This window comes from Fusarium tjaetaba (assembly GCF_013396195.1).
Source record: "Fusarium tjaetaba strain NRRL 66243 chromosome Unknown NRRL66243_c0000338, whole genome shotgun sequence".
Classification (NCBI taxonomy): Eukaryota; Fungi; Ascomycota; class Sordariomycetes; order Hypocreales; family Nectriaceae; genus Fusarium; species Fusarium tjaetaba.
In genome coordinates, this window is record NW_023501534.1 from 27,454 (window position 1) to 40,223 (window position 12,770).

The window sequence follows — 12,770 nt, forward strand, 5'->3', positions numbered from 1 at the left end:
ATGAATGATGAAAGATAGAACGTGTATCTCACATTCTCAGTCGTGTCCAGCAACTTATCACAAGCGTACCGCAATTCGTGTTTGGATCCGCGTCTTTCCACATGTTGTCGTCATCGCTCCCAACTTCCCCAAACTTTAAAGACCCAGTAACTCGAAATGGTGCCAACGGCTTCCGTTTCTTGTTTTGCTAGCTTCAAATCCCCAGATCAACCCCGCAATCTGTAATGCCGATCCTGAGTAATTTATAAGCACAAGATGACCATTCAGCCTGGCCTCCGGGCTTTCGAGTCTCTAATTGAAGTCTTATTCTGCTTGCCCGGAAAAATGACGCCTCTTGTTGCCATGCTTTTGGCTGTGTTGTACGCCACGTTGGCGTTGGGCGATTCATGCCCTGTCATCACCCAACAGCTTAGCGATCCACCTTATGAGAACTACTTCTACTCCGATTGCAACACTGACGCGCAAGTTGTTGTTACGAGTCCTCTGCCGGATAGTAACCTGTCGATTATCGGCCCACGGCTCATTGTTGCGTGGCCTGCGGGGAACAGTGGTATATGCACGTTCTTCCAGCCCCAAGACGAGAAAAATGGAACTCTGGCGATCGAACTGGTCAATTCGACTCTCGGATCACCACTTGGCGTAATCAATCGCGAAGAAAAGGGATCAGATTGTCCCTACGTTGGAGTTGAGGGCGTTCTGTCGTTCAACTCGTCGGCGAATCTCACCGTTGCTATTCTAGGTTCGATCCGCAACATAAGGGATTTTACAGAAGGGCCGAGTATCATCAACCCGGTGATTCATAATGCCACAAACTTCACGAGAGTGAAGAATGGAGGCGTACTTATATCAAGATTATGGCTGGACAATGTGACAACGACGAACCTGTTGCTGAAGCCATGGCAGAACAAGGAGAGTAGCCTGTCCATCTATAACAACACCCTTAGTTTTGGTGCGGGCTTCTACAAGTTCTCGGCATCGTTCAATTATCCTCAATTGAAGCAGCTATCTCCCGAGCAAGTCCTTAACAACCAGTCGCAATCACTCGCCAAGAAAGAGCAGTCGGAGGTCAGGTCACTGTCCTTCTTCTCGTATACCGACAAGCTGCTCGCAGGTGGCTGGCGATTCTTGACATACTTTGGTCGCGACACTATGATCGCCGCGCTTTTGCTCGAGCCAGTTCTCAGTGCTGGGAACAATTCAGCTTTGGAAGCGGTGATCGGTGCAGTGTTGGAACGGATCAATCGCACAGACGGATCGGTCTGTCATGAAGAGACCATCGGTGACTACGCCACGCTTCTGAACTTACAGAACGGCATTGATTCAACGGCACCGGGCTTTACATATCCCATGATTGATACAGACTATTTCTTGCCAGTCCTCATGGACCGATATTTCAGCTCCACACCAAAGCGAGTCAAACCATTGCTGAGCACAAAGGCTGGCGATGTTGACGTCGAGAACTGGAATCTGACATGGGGTAATTTGACCTACATCAACGCACAGAAGATTATGAACATCACAGCAGCATTTGAGAAGGAACAGTCGGTAAAGAACTTGGTTCAGCTCAAGAAAGGTGAGCTGGTTGGCCAATGGAGAGACTCGACCTATGGTCTTGCCAATGGACGGATACCCTTCGACGTGAACTGCGCTCTCGTTCCTGCCGCGCTCTACGCTATTTCCAACTTGGCCAAGGTTGAAGGAGTGTATCCGAATAATTCTATGACCAAAGAATGGAGTTCTATTGCGGCGAAGAGAGCTAAGATCTGGGAGGATCATACACTGCCGCTGTTCCAGTATAATCTCACTGTTGGCACGGCTACTTCGAATTTGAAGGACTACGTCAAGGAGAATACCTTCTATAACGGACCAACTCATGCAGATTCAGTTGCTAACTACTCATCTTCTGGGAAAGTCGTTGACTATGCTTTAGCCATTAACACTACCAAGGATGAGGAGAAGATACGCATCACGCATACTGACACGGCGTTCCGTCTGTTTCTTCTCAACTCAACCAACGATGCCCAGCTCACGACTTTCTTAAACGCAACAGCCAACGCCATCCTTCGTCCATTCCCGGCCGGTCTGAGTACTCCCCTCGGCATCGTGGTTGCAAATCCAGCACTAGCAGGCAACGAAGTCTTCACCGCAAACTTCACCAACGCCGCATATCACGGCACCGTAGTCTGGAGCTGGCAACTCGCCCTCATGGCTAAAGGTCTCGAGCGTCAGCTTGCACGATGTTCATCGTCCCAGTCTAAGGATGACGATGATGTTCCTGCATTTTGCAGCAATACCGGAGTGCACACAGCTTTAAAGAGTGCTTACAATCGTTTGTGGGACATTATTGAGGATAACAGCGAGAGATTGCAGTCAGAGGTCTGGAGCTGGAGCTATAGTTCGAAGAGTGGTTACAAGTTCGCGCCCTTGGGGACGTTGCCGCCTCCGCCGGGACTGAGCTCTGGAATTGAGAGTAATGTGCGGCAGTTGTGGAGTTTGACATTCTTGGCTGTGAAGAGGAACAAGGACTTTGCTTGATTTTCCTAAAGACTTGATGTATATCGACCTAATGCGCAACATTGAATGGGGGAATGGTAGTCTATAGCTGAACAAAAGAAATTATGAAGGATCATTACAGGTCATGAATTTTAAACAAAAGTGAACACGAACAATCTCCAGTTCATACCAAAGATCAGAGTTGATCGTATAGAGACTTTCCCGCCGTCCAGTCCTTTCGTCTCTGGAACACCAACACATTGGACTCACTTGTCTCATCAGCGAATCTCGCGCTCGTCCTCGCGTACAACGTGAAACCGTGGCGCTCAAAGATTTCAAGCAACGACAGCAGCTTCAGTTGGGTCTCAGCTCCATCAGATTCCAGCGGTCTCCATGGATATCCCTTGAACTTAATCTTGGCGCGGTCTGGTGTGACCTCATGTCGTTGTATGTCAGTCATGAAAGTCGCCATGATATCGTTGACAAGATCTGTAGGCGGGAAGTTGAGAATCTTCAGTTTGTCTCCGCCGTGGAATGATACATTTAGCCATTCGCACGGAGGAGGGGCGTGATTAACTTTGCGGAAGATGAGTGCATCTGTTCTCGTCAGTATACCTTGCCCAGCTTGCGAGTATCGCGTGTGACTTACCTTTCGTCGAAACTCTCTTCGTCACCTCAATAGGCGAATAAATCACCCAAGCCAAGCCATGCATACCCTCCAATATCCGAAGCGTCAACATCATCGCTTGCTCGTTGCCATTCGGGTCATATCCCCATGCATAGCCTCCTAGCTTGAACTCCCGCGACGATTCTTGCGGGTAGACTTTGTCAATCCCGCGTTCCCAATATGTCCTCACAATTTCGTGCATGGCCGCGATTTCCACCTCTGAGAGGTTGACCAGTCTGATGCGGTCAAAGCCATGTCGTGTGATTGACGCAAAGCGACTCTGGAAAGTTGATGGCCCAGCGTCAGAGACAGCCTGGCTGAATGGTGGCGGTGCAGCGGCGGATGAGGCTTCGGGGGAGTCGAAGAACGCGGATTTGGTCTTTTCGGACATTTTGGCAGTGATATACTAAAAGAATCAGGTTTGCAGCGAGTAAAAATGCGGATGGTCCTGAATATATATATAAATAAGCTTCTATCAAGGCGACGTTCAAAAGGTTATTATTATCTTGAGGGAGGCATCACGTCAGCCACAGGTATCAGGCGGTTCAATATCGTGAGGCTATACGGGGGCGGTGCAACAGAAGCCAATAAAGCATCGCAAATAAACCCAAAGCATAAGGGCAATCCTGCGAAAAAAGGTTTTGGCTGTCAAATCTAATGCAATGCACGCTAAATATGGACAGGCCTTGAGAAATTTGCTGGTACCTGCAAGCGACGTCATTGTGCGACAGGACCGTTTTTGGTCATCATTCACGCCCTTGGGGGCGGGGTACTCCAAAATTCACGGTCCCTACTACTGGTACCGTTAACAACTTCACACAGAACTCTTCAATTGCATATTTTGACTTTTCACACAAATCATCCTACAGTTTGAGTCTTTTGGGATACAAACACGATGACTACCGAGGATCAGGATATCACCCTCACGGCTCAGTGCCACTGCAAAGCGCATACCTTCACTAGCAAAGTGCCTCGATCAAAACTCCCTCTACCTGCGTCGATATGCCACTGCACCTCATGCCGAAACGCCACCGGCGCCATGTACAACTGCAACATAGACTGGCCGGGTTCAGCAGATGAAATTCGCAACTCTGATCTGAAATCCTACGAATTCACCTCCAATTGCAAGATTTTGTTCTGCGGCTCATGTTCGTGTCCGATGTTCTGGGATTCTCACTACAACGATCAGCCCCAGAACTTTGGCGTCTTCACGGGAGTCTTGAATAATATTGACGTTGATAACCTCATCAACTTTACGAGGCAAATCTTTGTTGGTGATACGGTCGATGGAGGTCTATCTCCGTGGCTCCAGAATGTGAACGGGGACGGGGAGAAGCCTCGCAGATGGATGGAGAAGCCTGAAGATGGTTGGGAACTGGGTGAAGTTTGGCCTACTGCGAATGAAGATGCTCGGCCCGAAGCGCCTCCAGCCACAGATATACCTATCCGTTGTCACTGCAGGGGGGTCGATCTTGTCTTCCGTCCCGGCAACGTGGACTTCTCTGCCATGGAGGCTGATGCGATTCCCTCGTTCATCGAGCCAAAGACCCATAAACACCTTGCGACGATCGATCCATGCCCCTCATGTCGTTTGTCAGTTGGTGTTGACGTAATGAATTGGACATTTGTCATGCCTCAACAGATCGACTTCCCAGAGAAAACCAATAACCCCGAATTTCCGCGCAATACACTTGATCTGAAGCGTGCAGTCAACAGTCCCGACCGAGATCCTCGTTATGGCACGCTCGCTATCTATCGAAGTTCACCCGACGTTCAAAGATATTTCTGCTCGCGCTGCTCTGCGACGGTATTCTACACCGTGGACGATCGTCCAGAGTGTATTGACGTCGCTGTCGCACTGCTGCATGCTCCAGAGGGCGCTCGTGCAGAGAGCATCTTGACCTGGCATCTTGGTGCGAAGATGATGGGAGAGTGGGATTTTGAGAGGGGCTGGAGAAAGGATTTCGCCATGTCGGTGAAGGACACGTCAGAGAAGTGGCGTATCGACAAAGGTTATCCCAAGACGTGGAGGAGGATCGCTTTTGAGGCAGCAGAGAAGCAGAGTTGATGAGTTCCGCGTAGCAAGTTGAGCCTTTAGTGCCTGAGTTTAAACCTCGTGTGTGAGGCGCGTGATGTGAGCCATCAGCTGTGGGGACTATCAACTCAAAATAACACTCTATTCAAAGAGTTTAAACCTCATTGCTCCTTGAGAGACACAAATAGAATATGTCATAGACAGACATCACAAAGGCTGATGCGATTCCGTGACCTCTTGGCGCTCAAATTATGATTTTCTTGGTGGAGCTGGCTGGAAACTGAGTTCTATAGCCCCAGACAGCAACGCCATCAATTATTTCACGCTCGTCTACAAATACCTGTCTCTCCCCGCTCTCTCGAACTTCATTCCTCTAAATCAGTCCAAGTATCTTTCCGAACTGGACACTATCCCATTCGTTCGACGTTCGACGTTCGACGTTCGTATCCACTTCGTCCAACATGGCTCGGCCCCATCTCGTCACGCTCCCCTACGAGGTGCGCGACATCATCTTTCAGGAGTACTTCCGCGTGAAAGGAGGCTATGTTTTCAGTAACGAATCTGAAAGGCTCACCACCGCTGGCGGCCAACCGATTGACTTCTCCTTGATGTACACCTGCCGCTCCATCGCAAACGACACCAAACATCTACCTTTTGAAGTCAACAACATCTCCTTCTCCACCCTCTTCTCACCCGACTTGAGGGCTTGGGCTGGTCGCCATCAGTTCCTATCCCAATTTATTCCCATTCTGAAGGCGGATCTTATATGTCTTCTCCAAGGCCCTACAATGTCTCCCGAACTGGAAGAAGCACTAGAAGAAAAGTTCCCGCATTTGATGCCGTATTTCAAGAATGGTCTGGAGGATGCCTATCGCAGACGTCTCCGACGAGACCCTACTGTTCGTAATGGCTGTGCCTTTCGATACTGGAAGGAAAGTCGGCACACAAGCGAAATCATAAAAGACCTTGGCGATGTGGAAGTAAGGGCATATGGTAAAAACACGTCTATGGCGAGGGAAGCTATCGCATTCAGTCTCCGATTCCTAGGAGAGCGTCGATATTTCGAACTGGCTCGCCTCCTCAACGAAGCATTCCCTGACTGGAAAGGCTCCAACAATCCGCAATATCTCATGGATCTAACCTTGGATCCCTGGGATATCCCCTCCAAGGCCGTTCTTACAAGGATCGGAAGCTTATTGAGGGATGATGCGGTGTGGGGGCGTATTAAGGATTGGCACGAAGGAGTGCAGGCAAACTATCGCTTTTCTGCCACTGCGGTTGCAATCAGATTCTTTCGTCAACTTTCTCGTGAGCAAATGCGGCATCTACGTGGTATCACGCTCATCGAGGACGAATATGCTGTTTGCTCCCCTTCAACTCACGCTAATGGTCTCATCAAATTCTGCAAAGACAATCCAAAGCTCAGAATACAACGCCACCTCAAACTACGCCGCCGCATCCCTGCCGTTATCCATCCTTGTTGGTATATGGCTGGATACAGCTCTATTATTAAACCTCGCAGTGAGCGAAACCTCTACGATGGGGAGTACATTAGGCCCTTGCTTGCAATTGACGGGATAGGCACATGGTTAGAAGAGGCAATCACATTGCCAGACGCCGGAATGCCCCGCAACTCCTACACGCTTTGCTTCGATGAAGAACCCGATAAAGCTTATTTTTCTAACATATTCCAGAACACCCTGCTTCGGATACACGCTTTGATTCTAGCAAGCCAACAGCTGCTTCGGATGCGTCCTGACCAATTCGATATGTGGTTTTCACTTCCCTATCAACGTTGGCAGAGCGGCCACTTCTCAAAGGCAGTCAAGTACTTGATAGATCACCACTCTGACAGTATTGACAGCTTCCCGCTCATCTGCTCCAATTTTCATCCCGGCCAGCCTTTCGATGTCAGAAGTTTTATCCAAGAACGTCTTGAATGGACAACACATGAATGGTTGGACGACCAGATGATAAAGTCTTTTCGTCTCAAACAGTGTGCTTCAACATTTGGGAGCTGGAATGACAATTTAGAGTCTTTCTATGAATTCGAGAACCCTCGAGAATTCCCTCCTTCAGAGAACATGATAGAATCTTAGTATTTTATTTAAGTAAGGTAGCTATATGTCATCCTATTAAAAGCTATACTTAAGAGAAACTACTGTTAGTTACTCACGTACCATAAGATAGGGGTCATATAGCGAAACATATGTTGAATTCAAACACTATGGTTTCTCAAATCCTGGATCGATTCCTAAAGTCGCTTCCGATCCTTTGATACTCTTACCGTCCGCATTTTCCACTGGTCTCTTAGGCGCTGCCTCCTTGTCCAAAGGCCCAGCCCTTGCAAAAATAGCACCACCAAAATTTAAGAAGTTAGTCGCACGGAGGACCATCTGATAAAACAATGTCATGCCAGTTACCAAGATCTCTTCCCTTGCCGCAGGATCATTGGCCCTGGGCCCTAGAAACTCGACACATCCGATATTGTTGAGTGACCAGCAGTTGGCAGAAAACTTGGCCACTGCGGACTCTTGCTCGTCAAGACAGATAAAGTCCCATGTCTTGAAGCTACTGCCGCTCGTCCATGTCATAGCAGCCGGTGTTCCGTCAGGACTGTCGGAGTAGTTGTATGATAGGTGGGTGTATGATGTTATGAAACGCTTTAGTGCTTTGATGGTGCCTTTTTGACCGTGGAGCTCGTAGGTCGCGTGGATTGTGACGGGGTGAAGTGTACCGGTGCCGATTACAGCTTCAGGGTCGTCGTATGGATGGAAGACGAGGGCGGTGCATTTGAAAGCATGATAGTCGACGATGTACTTGGGCGTTGAGGTGTTTGTCTGAGGATCTTTCTCAGAGACTAAAGCCTTCATCTTCTTCCACTTGAAGTCAACTTCGTAGACGGTGTTGGATGACTGCATGTTGTCTGTCGCTGAGAGATGATTGTTGGACTTTCTAATTTCAATTGGTTTGCAATGCAAGAATGGTGTTTATTGTGAATGAATTGCTCTGTCTAACATCGTGATTGCCATGGGATCTTGGACACTTATATACAGAACTTGGCGGCATGTGAGTATGAATGTTTATCTTGTCAGCGTAACATCGAAACAGGTGAGGATCCACTGATCTGTCGTGTTGCTAACTTCATTCGGCCTCATGGAGCGCTCCGATCGACACGATCGGTGGTAATTAATCCGCCTCCGTGCGCTAACTGCGCCTTGTTGGGCTGAATGGCAGGTCCGAACCTAGTGCGATAAGCGATAACGGATAAGGGATAAGAAGCGCTTATCAGTGATGTCATAGAGCTCGCCTAATTTTGCTATCGATAAGATAATATCACTACCCTACATAAATCTGATTTTAATACATTACTGCCTCTGTACTCCTTGAGAAACAGAAAGATACCCTGTAATATTAAATCTGGACCTAGCTAATGTTGAAGCTTGAGAACTATGTTGGGACTCCCATGGTAGACGATCTAGAAATGGAATGGACTTATCATGTACTTGGATTGAACATGAGCACCCAAAGGAGACCTTGTCTGCGGAGTTGTATCATACTTTGAGCTTCTCATGAGCACATCCCAAGTCCACTAAACACGACTTCTAGAATTTATCGAAGCATGAAACCAACAGCGATCAGCATCGCTGGCAAAACTCACCATCTGCGCTGTTGCTAAAAATTTCCTCCAAGTATCTTCATAGACCAGGTAATGCGACTGCAGCAAAATGAACCTGCCAGTTTGAGACGTTTGCGCTCAACAGACTGCTTCTGTCGAAAATAGAATTCACGGGTAACTTCTCAGCCTCCCAGTTCTGTTGTCAAGAGATCAGAGTTCACCACCTGCTTCACTTCCTGCTCTTAACAAGACCAAAGTTCTTTTCGAGTCCTAAAGTCAGATTTCCTAAACCTTACAGCCGAGTCCAAGACATTTTCAAGCTTCCCTCCGCAGCTGAGCGGAATGTCGATATTTTCTTCAACACCATTGGAGCTGTCAAAGACCAAGGCGTAGGGCTGATCTTGGCATTGAGGCCAAGCCAACAACCTTCTCCGCAGGTTTTCCAAAAATGGCGAACCTCTTCCCCACTCCCGCAGGTCATTCATCAATAAATGCAAGCCATAGCTCTCAGCTCCGAGTCGAAGCTCCGTCAAACACCGGACCACGTGCCACTTTTCGCCAAAGCATCCTGAACGCTGATTGGTCTGGCGCACGCCAAAATGTCATCGCGCTGCGATCTTTGGACGCCTCGAGGGAGAAGAGGCTTCTCGAGGGAAAGGCTGAGCAGGGAGGCTGGGCTGTATTGATTAAGCTTATTCTCTTTTAGGTGTTGCTAGACTGCGAGGGATGCTATTTCGAGGGACTGTTAGGCTAATTGAGTTTATAGCGAGGCAGAGGAGGAAGTGCTGTGTATTGTAAGTGTGATGAGCTGAAGATTGATGCATGAAGCCATCGTGTATAAGAAGAAGTAGGCTTCCTCATCAATTGAGTCTTCTCATCATCTCAAACACACTCTCAATCTAGACATCTAAACAATAATCACATCTACTCTTCCAATCTTCCTCCATTAATTCTACCTTCCTCTTCAAAATGCTTGCTCAAACCATCTTCTCCATCCTCGCCATCGCCACTACTGGCCTTGCTGCTCCTGTCGAGCCCCGCAGCGACGACTACTTCGGCCCAGCTGAAATCCACACCTACAACATCAACAACGGAGCAATTTACGACACAGACGAAGGTCGCGTGACCAAGGCCCCCGGCAACGGCGGTAACGACATCACAACCCTCCTCACATTCAAGTACCCAGAAGCAGCCAGGGGCAAGAAATGCCAATTCGCTTTCTACCTCGCTCCCGGGGAGAACGTCATCGGTAGCAAGAAGCTTGATCTCTACTCCAGCCTTGCACCCGCTCCTGGACCTCGTGCCGGCTGGGGTCCCGGTAACCAGCGCAATGTCCACTTGGGACGTATGGATGTCAAGGTTGGCGGTTTCGCGACCTGGGAGGCTACTTATGGTCCGTACATGACCCAGAAGACGGATTGCAAGAAGCCTGGTACTGTTGAGGGGCTTGAGCTTGTTGGTGTCTACGATCTTGATGGTATCTACTGGAACCCGGCTAAGTCTGGCCCTCGTATTGTTATCAGCTAGAGCGGTGGAGTCACTAGTCTTTGTTGGTGCTTCAGTTCGTCTGTATATATTCTTTAACGCTAGACGATAGCGTGTCTGTTTTCTCGGGATTTTGAGTTATTTTAGGATTGGAACTTTGTATGCAAATCACAATATCAGTACACTTCTCCTATTATTGCCCAAAATCGCTTTTGCATGTCTGATGTAATCAGTCAAAGACCCCCAATTGCTATACGACCACGGCAGTAAACTACCGGAAACAGCAATCGCCGAATCATGTTATGTTGCCCAGCCGGTAGCCGAGCTGCAGTCATGCTTCTTCCTTTCAGAGGAACATGACCCTTTTTCTGACACCGTCGTGACTCGTAACCATCGTCGTAATCACTTACAGCATTCGAATCCTACAAACTCCTTCAGCTCATGTCAATATCACTTGGCATTGTTTGGTCTCATATATCCGTACCAATACGAACCTGCTGACATTCGTTCCCCACAGAACTCAGCCCTCGCGTGCCCACAATATGATCTGACGCAGGGACAAGGACAAGGGGCTGTCGTACAAAACGGTCAGACACCACTTCAGAGCGGAAATAGTGCCGGCTGAGTGGAGAATCATGGCGTTTCGGCCCGTGGAAACTTGCTGTCAGAGGCTTTGATTTGCCAACGCCTGGTTCTAATTTCATGTTGTCAGCGGCGGTGCTGCTCCCTTGCGGGAAAGCATGTGACAGGGGGGGTTGATGGAGACGGGCCTTGGTGTAACGTTAACTCAGGGACGATTTTACGGTTCGACCTTACAGATGAAAGCTTGTCTTTGCCCTCCTGGGCTGAATCTGGAGAACGCAGCCATCGTGACATGACCCCTGATTATGCATTTATCGTCTGTCACTGCACAAGAATCGCGTGATTTATGGAAGACGTTTCTCGTATTAAAAATCTCTATCTATATGCATATAACTAACGCTTAAACGACTAAATGGTTGAGCGGGTACGTATGTCGACTCGCATCTAAGAAATTGGCTCCTATCTCATTGTGAAATCCTGCATGTAACCGACTCACGAAAGCCTCGAGAATCAGTCGTTGGAGATCCTTTGCAGGGTCATCCTTGCGGAACCAATGGTGACGGATGAAGACTCCGCCACACGTCTTGTCTCCAATATACGGAGCGCCATTCCCATCCATGCATGGTATCGTGCCAATCTCCTGGGACTGGTTATAGCTGTATCGTACGTAATTGGAGAATGCGGCTTGCTCGTGTGCCCAGTCATTGGCCCATCGCGCACAGCCCTTGTATTTCTTCTCGCTTGGACAGTGCTCCCAGTCATCGAAGAGTTCTTGTGTTTTGTTGCTCTGCTGGGCGATCATGAAGCCAGTGTTTTGCGAGACCTTGCCCTTTTCGTCGCGGTTTCGTGCAGAATCGCCGGGATCGTTTGCTAGCGCAATAAGGGTCTTGTCCGTGATGTTCCATAGCTTCATCAACCATTCGAAAGGTACATGGGGGTACATGAATTCTGCGTCGGCGTCGAGGAAAACAACGAAATCGTGGCTCTTGAGCGCTTCTCGGATCACTGGGACCTTGACCCATGTCTGATGTCGCTTAGGATAATCGGGGGCGCGGACAAATTTGTAGTCATAGCCATGAATCATCGCTAAAGTCTGTTAGCCGAGCATTCTTCTCCGCGCCGCGAAACAAGAACATACCATAGAGATAATGGTTCATAATTCCACCAGTTCGTCCCTTCATTTCCTTGTAATCCAGCGCCGAGTCATTCATCACAGCGCCGGGTCCCTTGTCCAATCGAGTGTCAACATCCAAAATGAGGAGTTTCTTGCCAAGTGGCTTCGACCAGTTTTCGTTCTCCTTGGGCACCTCGTAGAGGTACCCCTCGTCGGTGATAAAGCTTGTCGCATTAATGTCGAGAAGAAAGGGCTTCCATAGATCGTGCATTAAATCCGACGTGTGCGACGCGAGCTTCACTTGATGCGGGTTTGACCTTCTTGTTGTTCTGCAAGCGGATTGTTATTAGCGACATTTGGCTGGAATGCTGGGTGACATTTTGGCCACCGACGCGACTTACCGGTACGACAGAAGGCTGGGAGGTTCGAAATAAAATCCCCAAGTATGTGTTATCAATCCAAAGATGACCAGAATGCCCATGGCCAGGAGGACGCCCTTCTGCCTGCTTGCGCGTGGCAGTAGCAGCTTGGCCATGTGTGTGAGGTTTGCGGTCTTCATCTCGACGGCGAGATTGCAATTCGTACGTGTCACCTCGCTTGGAAATAGACACAGTTCATGAGGTAGAGAAAAAAGAAGCCTCGGGCAATTCCGCTTTTGAGTTTTGGTGGATGGAGGGGGAAACAAAATTTAAGCCCTTGTTGTTGAAGAAACGCCTGATGATGTTTAAAAAAAGACACGAGAAGACACGAGAGGAGGAGGAGAAGGGAGGGAGGG

The 12,770-nt window shown here is 48.7% G+C and overlaps 7 protein-coding genes across 7 annotated transcripts; 4 read left to right on the forward strand and 3 right to left on the reverse strand.

Moving 5' to 3' along the window:
- Nucleotides 1-255: 255 nt before the first annotated feature.
- On the forward strand, nucleotides 256-2,535 carry FTJAE_12489 (uncharacterized protein; the record flags this gene model as incomplete). Its single annotated transcript, XM_037345539.1, has 1 exon — nucleotides 256-2,535. One exon carries the CDS (start codon nucleotides 256-258, stop codon nucleotides 2,533-2,535), a length of 2,280 nt encoding a protein of 759 aa, XP_037200470.1.
- Nucleotides 2,536-2,689: 154 nt separating this feature from the next.
- FTJAE_12490 (uncharacterized protein) lies at nucleotides 2,690-3,551 on the reverse strand (the record flags this gene model as incomplete). The annotated part of the gene is made up of 2 exons (XM_037345541.1): nucleotides 2,690-3,090; nucleotides 3,143-3,551. 2 exons carry the CDS (start codon nucleotides 3,549-3,551, stop codon nucleotides 2,690-2,692), a joined length of 810 nt encoding a protein of 269 aa, XP_037200471.1.
- Nucleotides 3,552-4,055: 504 nt separating this feature from the next.
- On the forward strand, nucleotides 4,056-5,228 carry FTJAE_12491 (uncharacterized protein; the record flags this gene model as incomplete). The annotated part of the gene is made up of 1 exon (XM_037345542.1): nucleotides 4,056-5,228. The coding sequence occupies one exon, from the start codon at nucleotides 4,056-4,058 to the stop codon at nucleotides 5,226-5,228; it is 1,173 nt and encodes a 390-aa protein (XP_037200472.1).
- Nucleotides 5,229-5,656: 428 nt separating this feature from the next.
- On the forward strand, nucleotides 5,657-7,294 carry FTJAE_12492 (uncharacterized protein; the record flags this gene model as incomplete). Its single annotated transcript, XM_037345543.1, has 1 exon — nucleotides 5,657-7,294. The coding sequence occupies one exon, from the start codon at nucleotides 5,657-5,659 to the stop codon at nucleotides 7,292-7,294; it is 1,638 nt and encodes a 545-aa protein (XP_037200473.1).
- A 126-nt stretch (nucleotides 7,295-7,420) lies between these two features.
- FTJAE_12493 (uncharacterized protein) lies at nucleotides 7,421-8,116 on the reverse strand (the record flags this gene model as incomplete). Its single annotated transcript, XM_037345544.1, has 1 exon — nucleotides 7,421-8,116. The coding sequence occupies one exon, from the start codon at nucleotides 8,114-8,116 to the stop codon at nucleotides 7,421-7,423; it is 696 nt and encodes a 231-aa protein (XP_037200474.1).
- A 1,667-nt stretch (nucleotides 8,117-9,783) lies between these two features.
- On the forward strand, nucleotides 9,784-10,341 carry FTJAE_12494 (idi-3 precursor; the record flags this gene model as incomplete). Its single annotated transcript, XM_037345545.1, has 1 exon — nucleotides 9,784-10,341. One exon carries the CDS (start codon nucleotides 9,784-9,786, stop codon nucleotides 10,339-10,341), a length of 558 nt encoding a protein of 185 aa, XP_037200475.1.
- Nucleotides 10,342-11,289: 948 nt separating this feature from the next.
- Nucleotides 11,290-12,554, reverse strand: FTJAE_12495 (uncharacterized protein; the record flags this gene model as incomplete). Its single annotated transcript, XM_037345546.1, has 4 exons — nucleotides 11,290-11,325; nucleotides 11,378-11,967; nucleotides 12,020-12,324; nucleotides 12,397-12,554. 4 exons carry the CDS (start codon nucleotides 12,552-12,554, stop codon nucleotides 11,290-11,292), a joined length of 1,089 nt encoding a protein of 362 aa, XP_037200476.1.
- Between the last annotated feature and the right edge of the window lie 216 nt (nucleotides 12,555-12,770).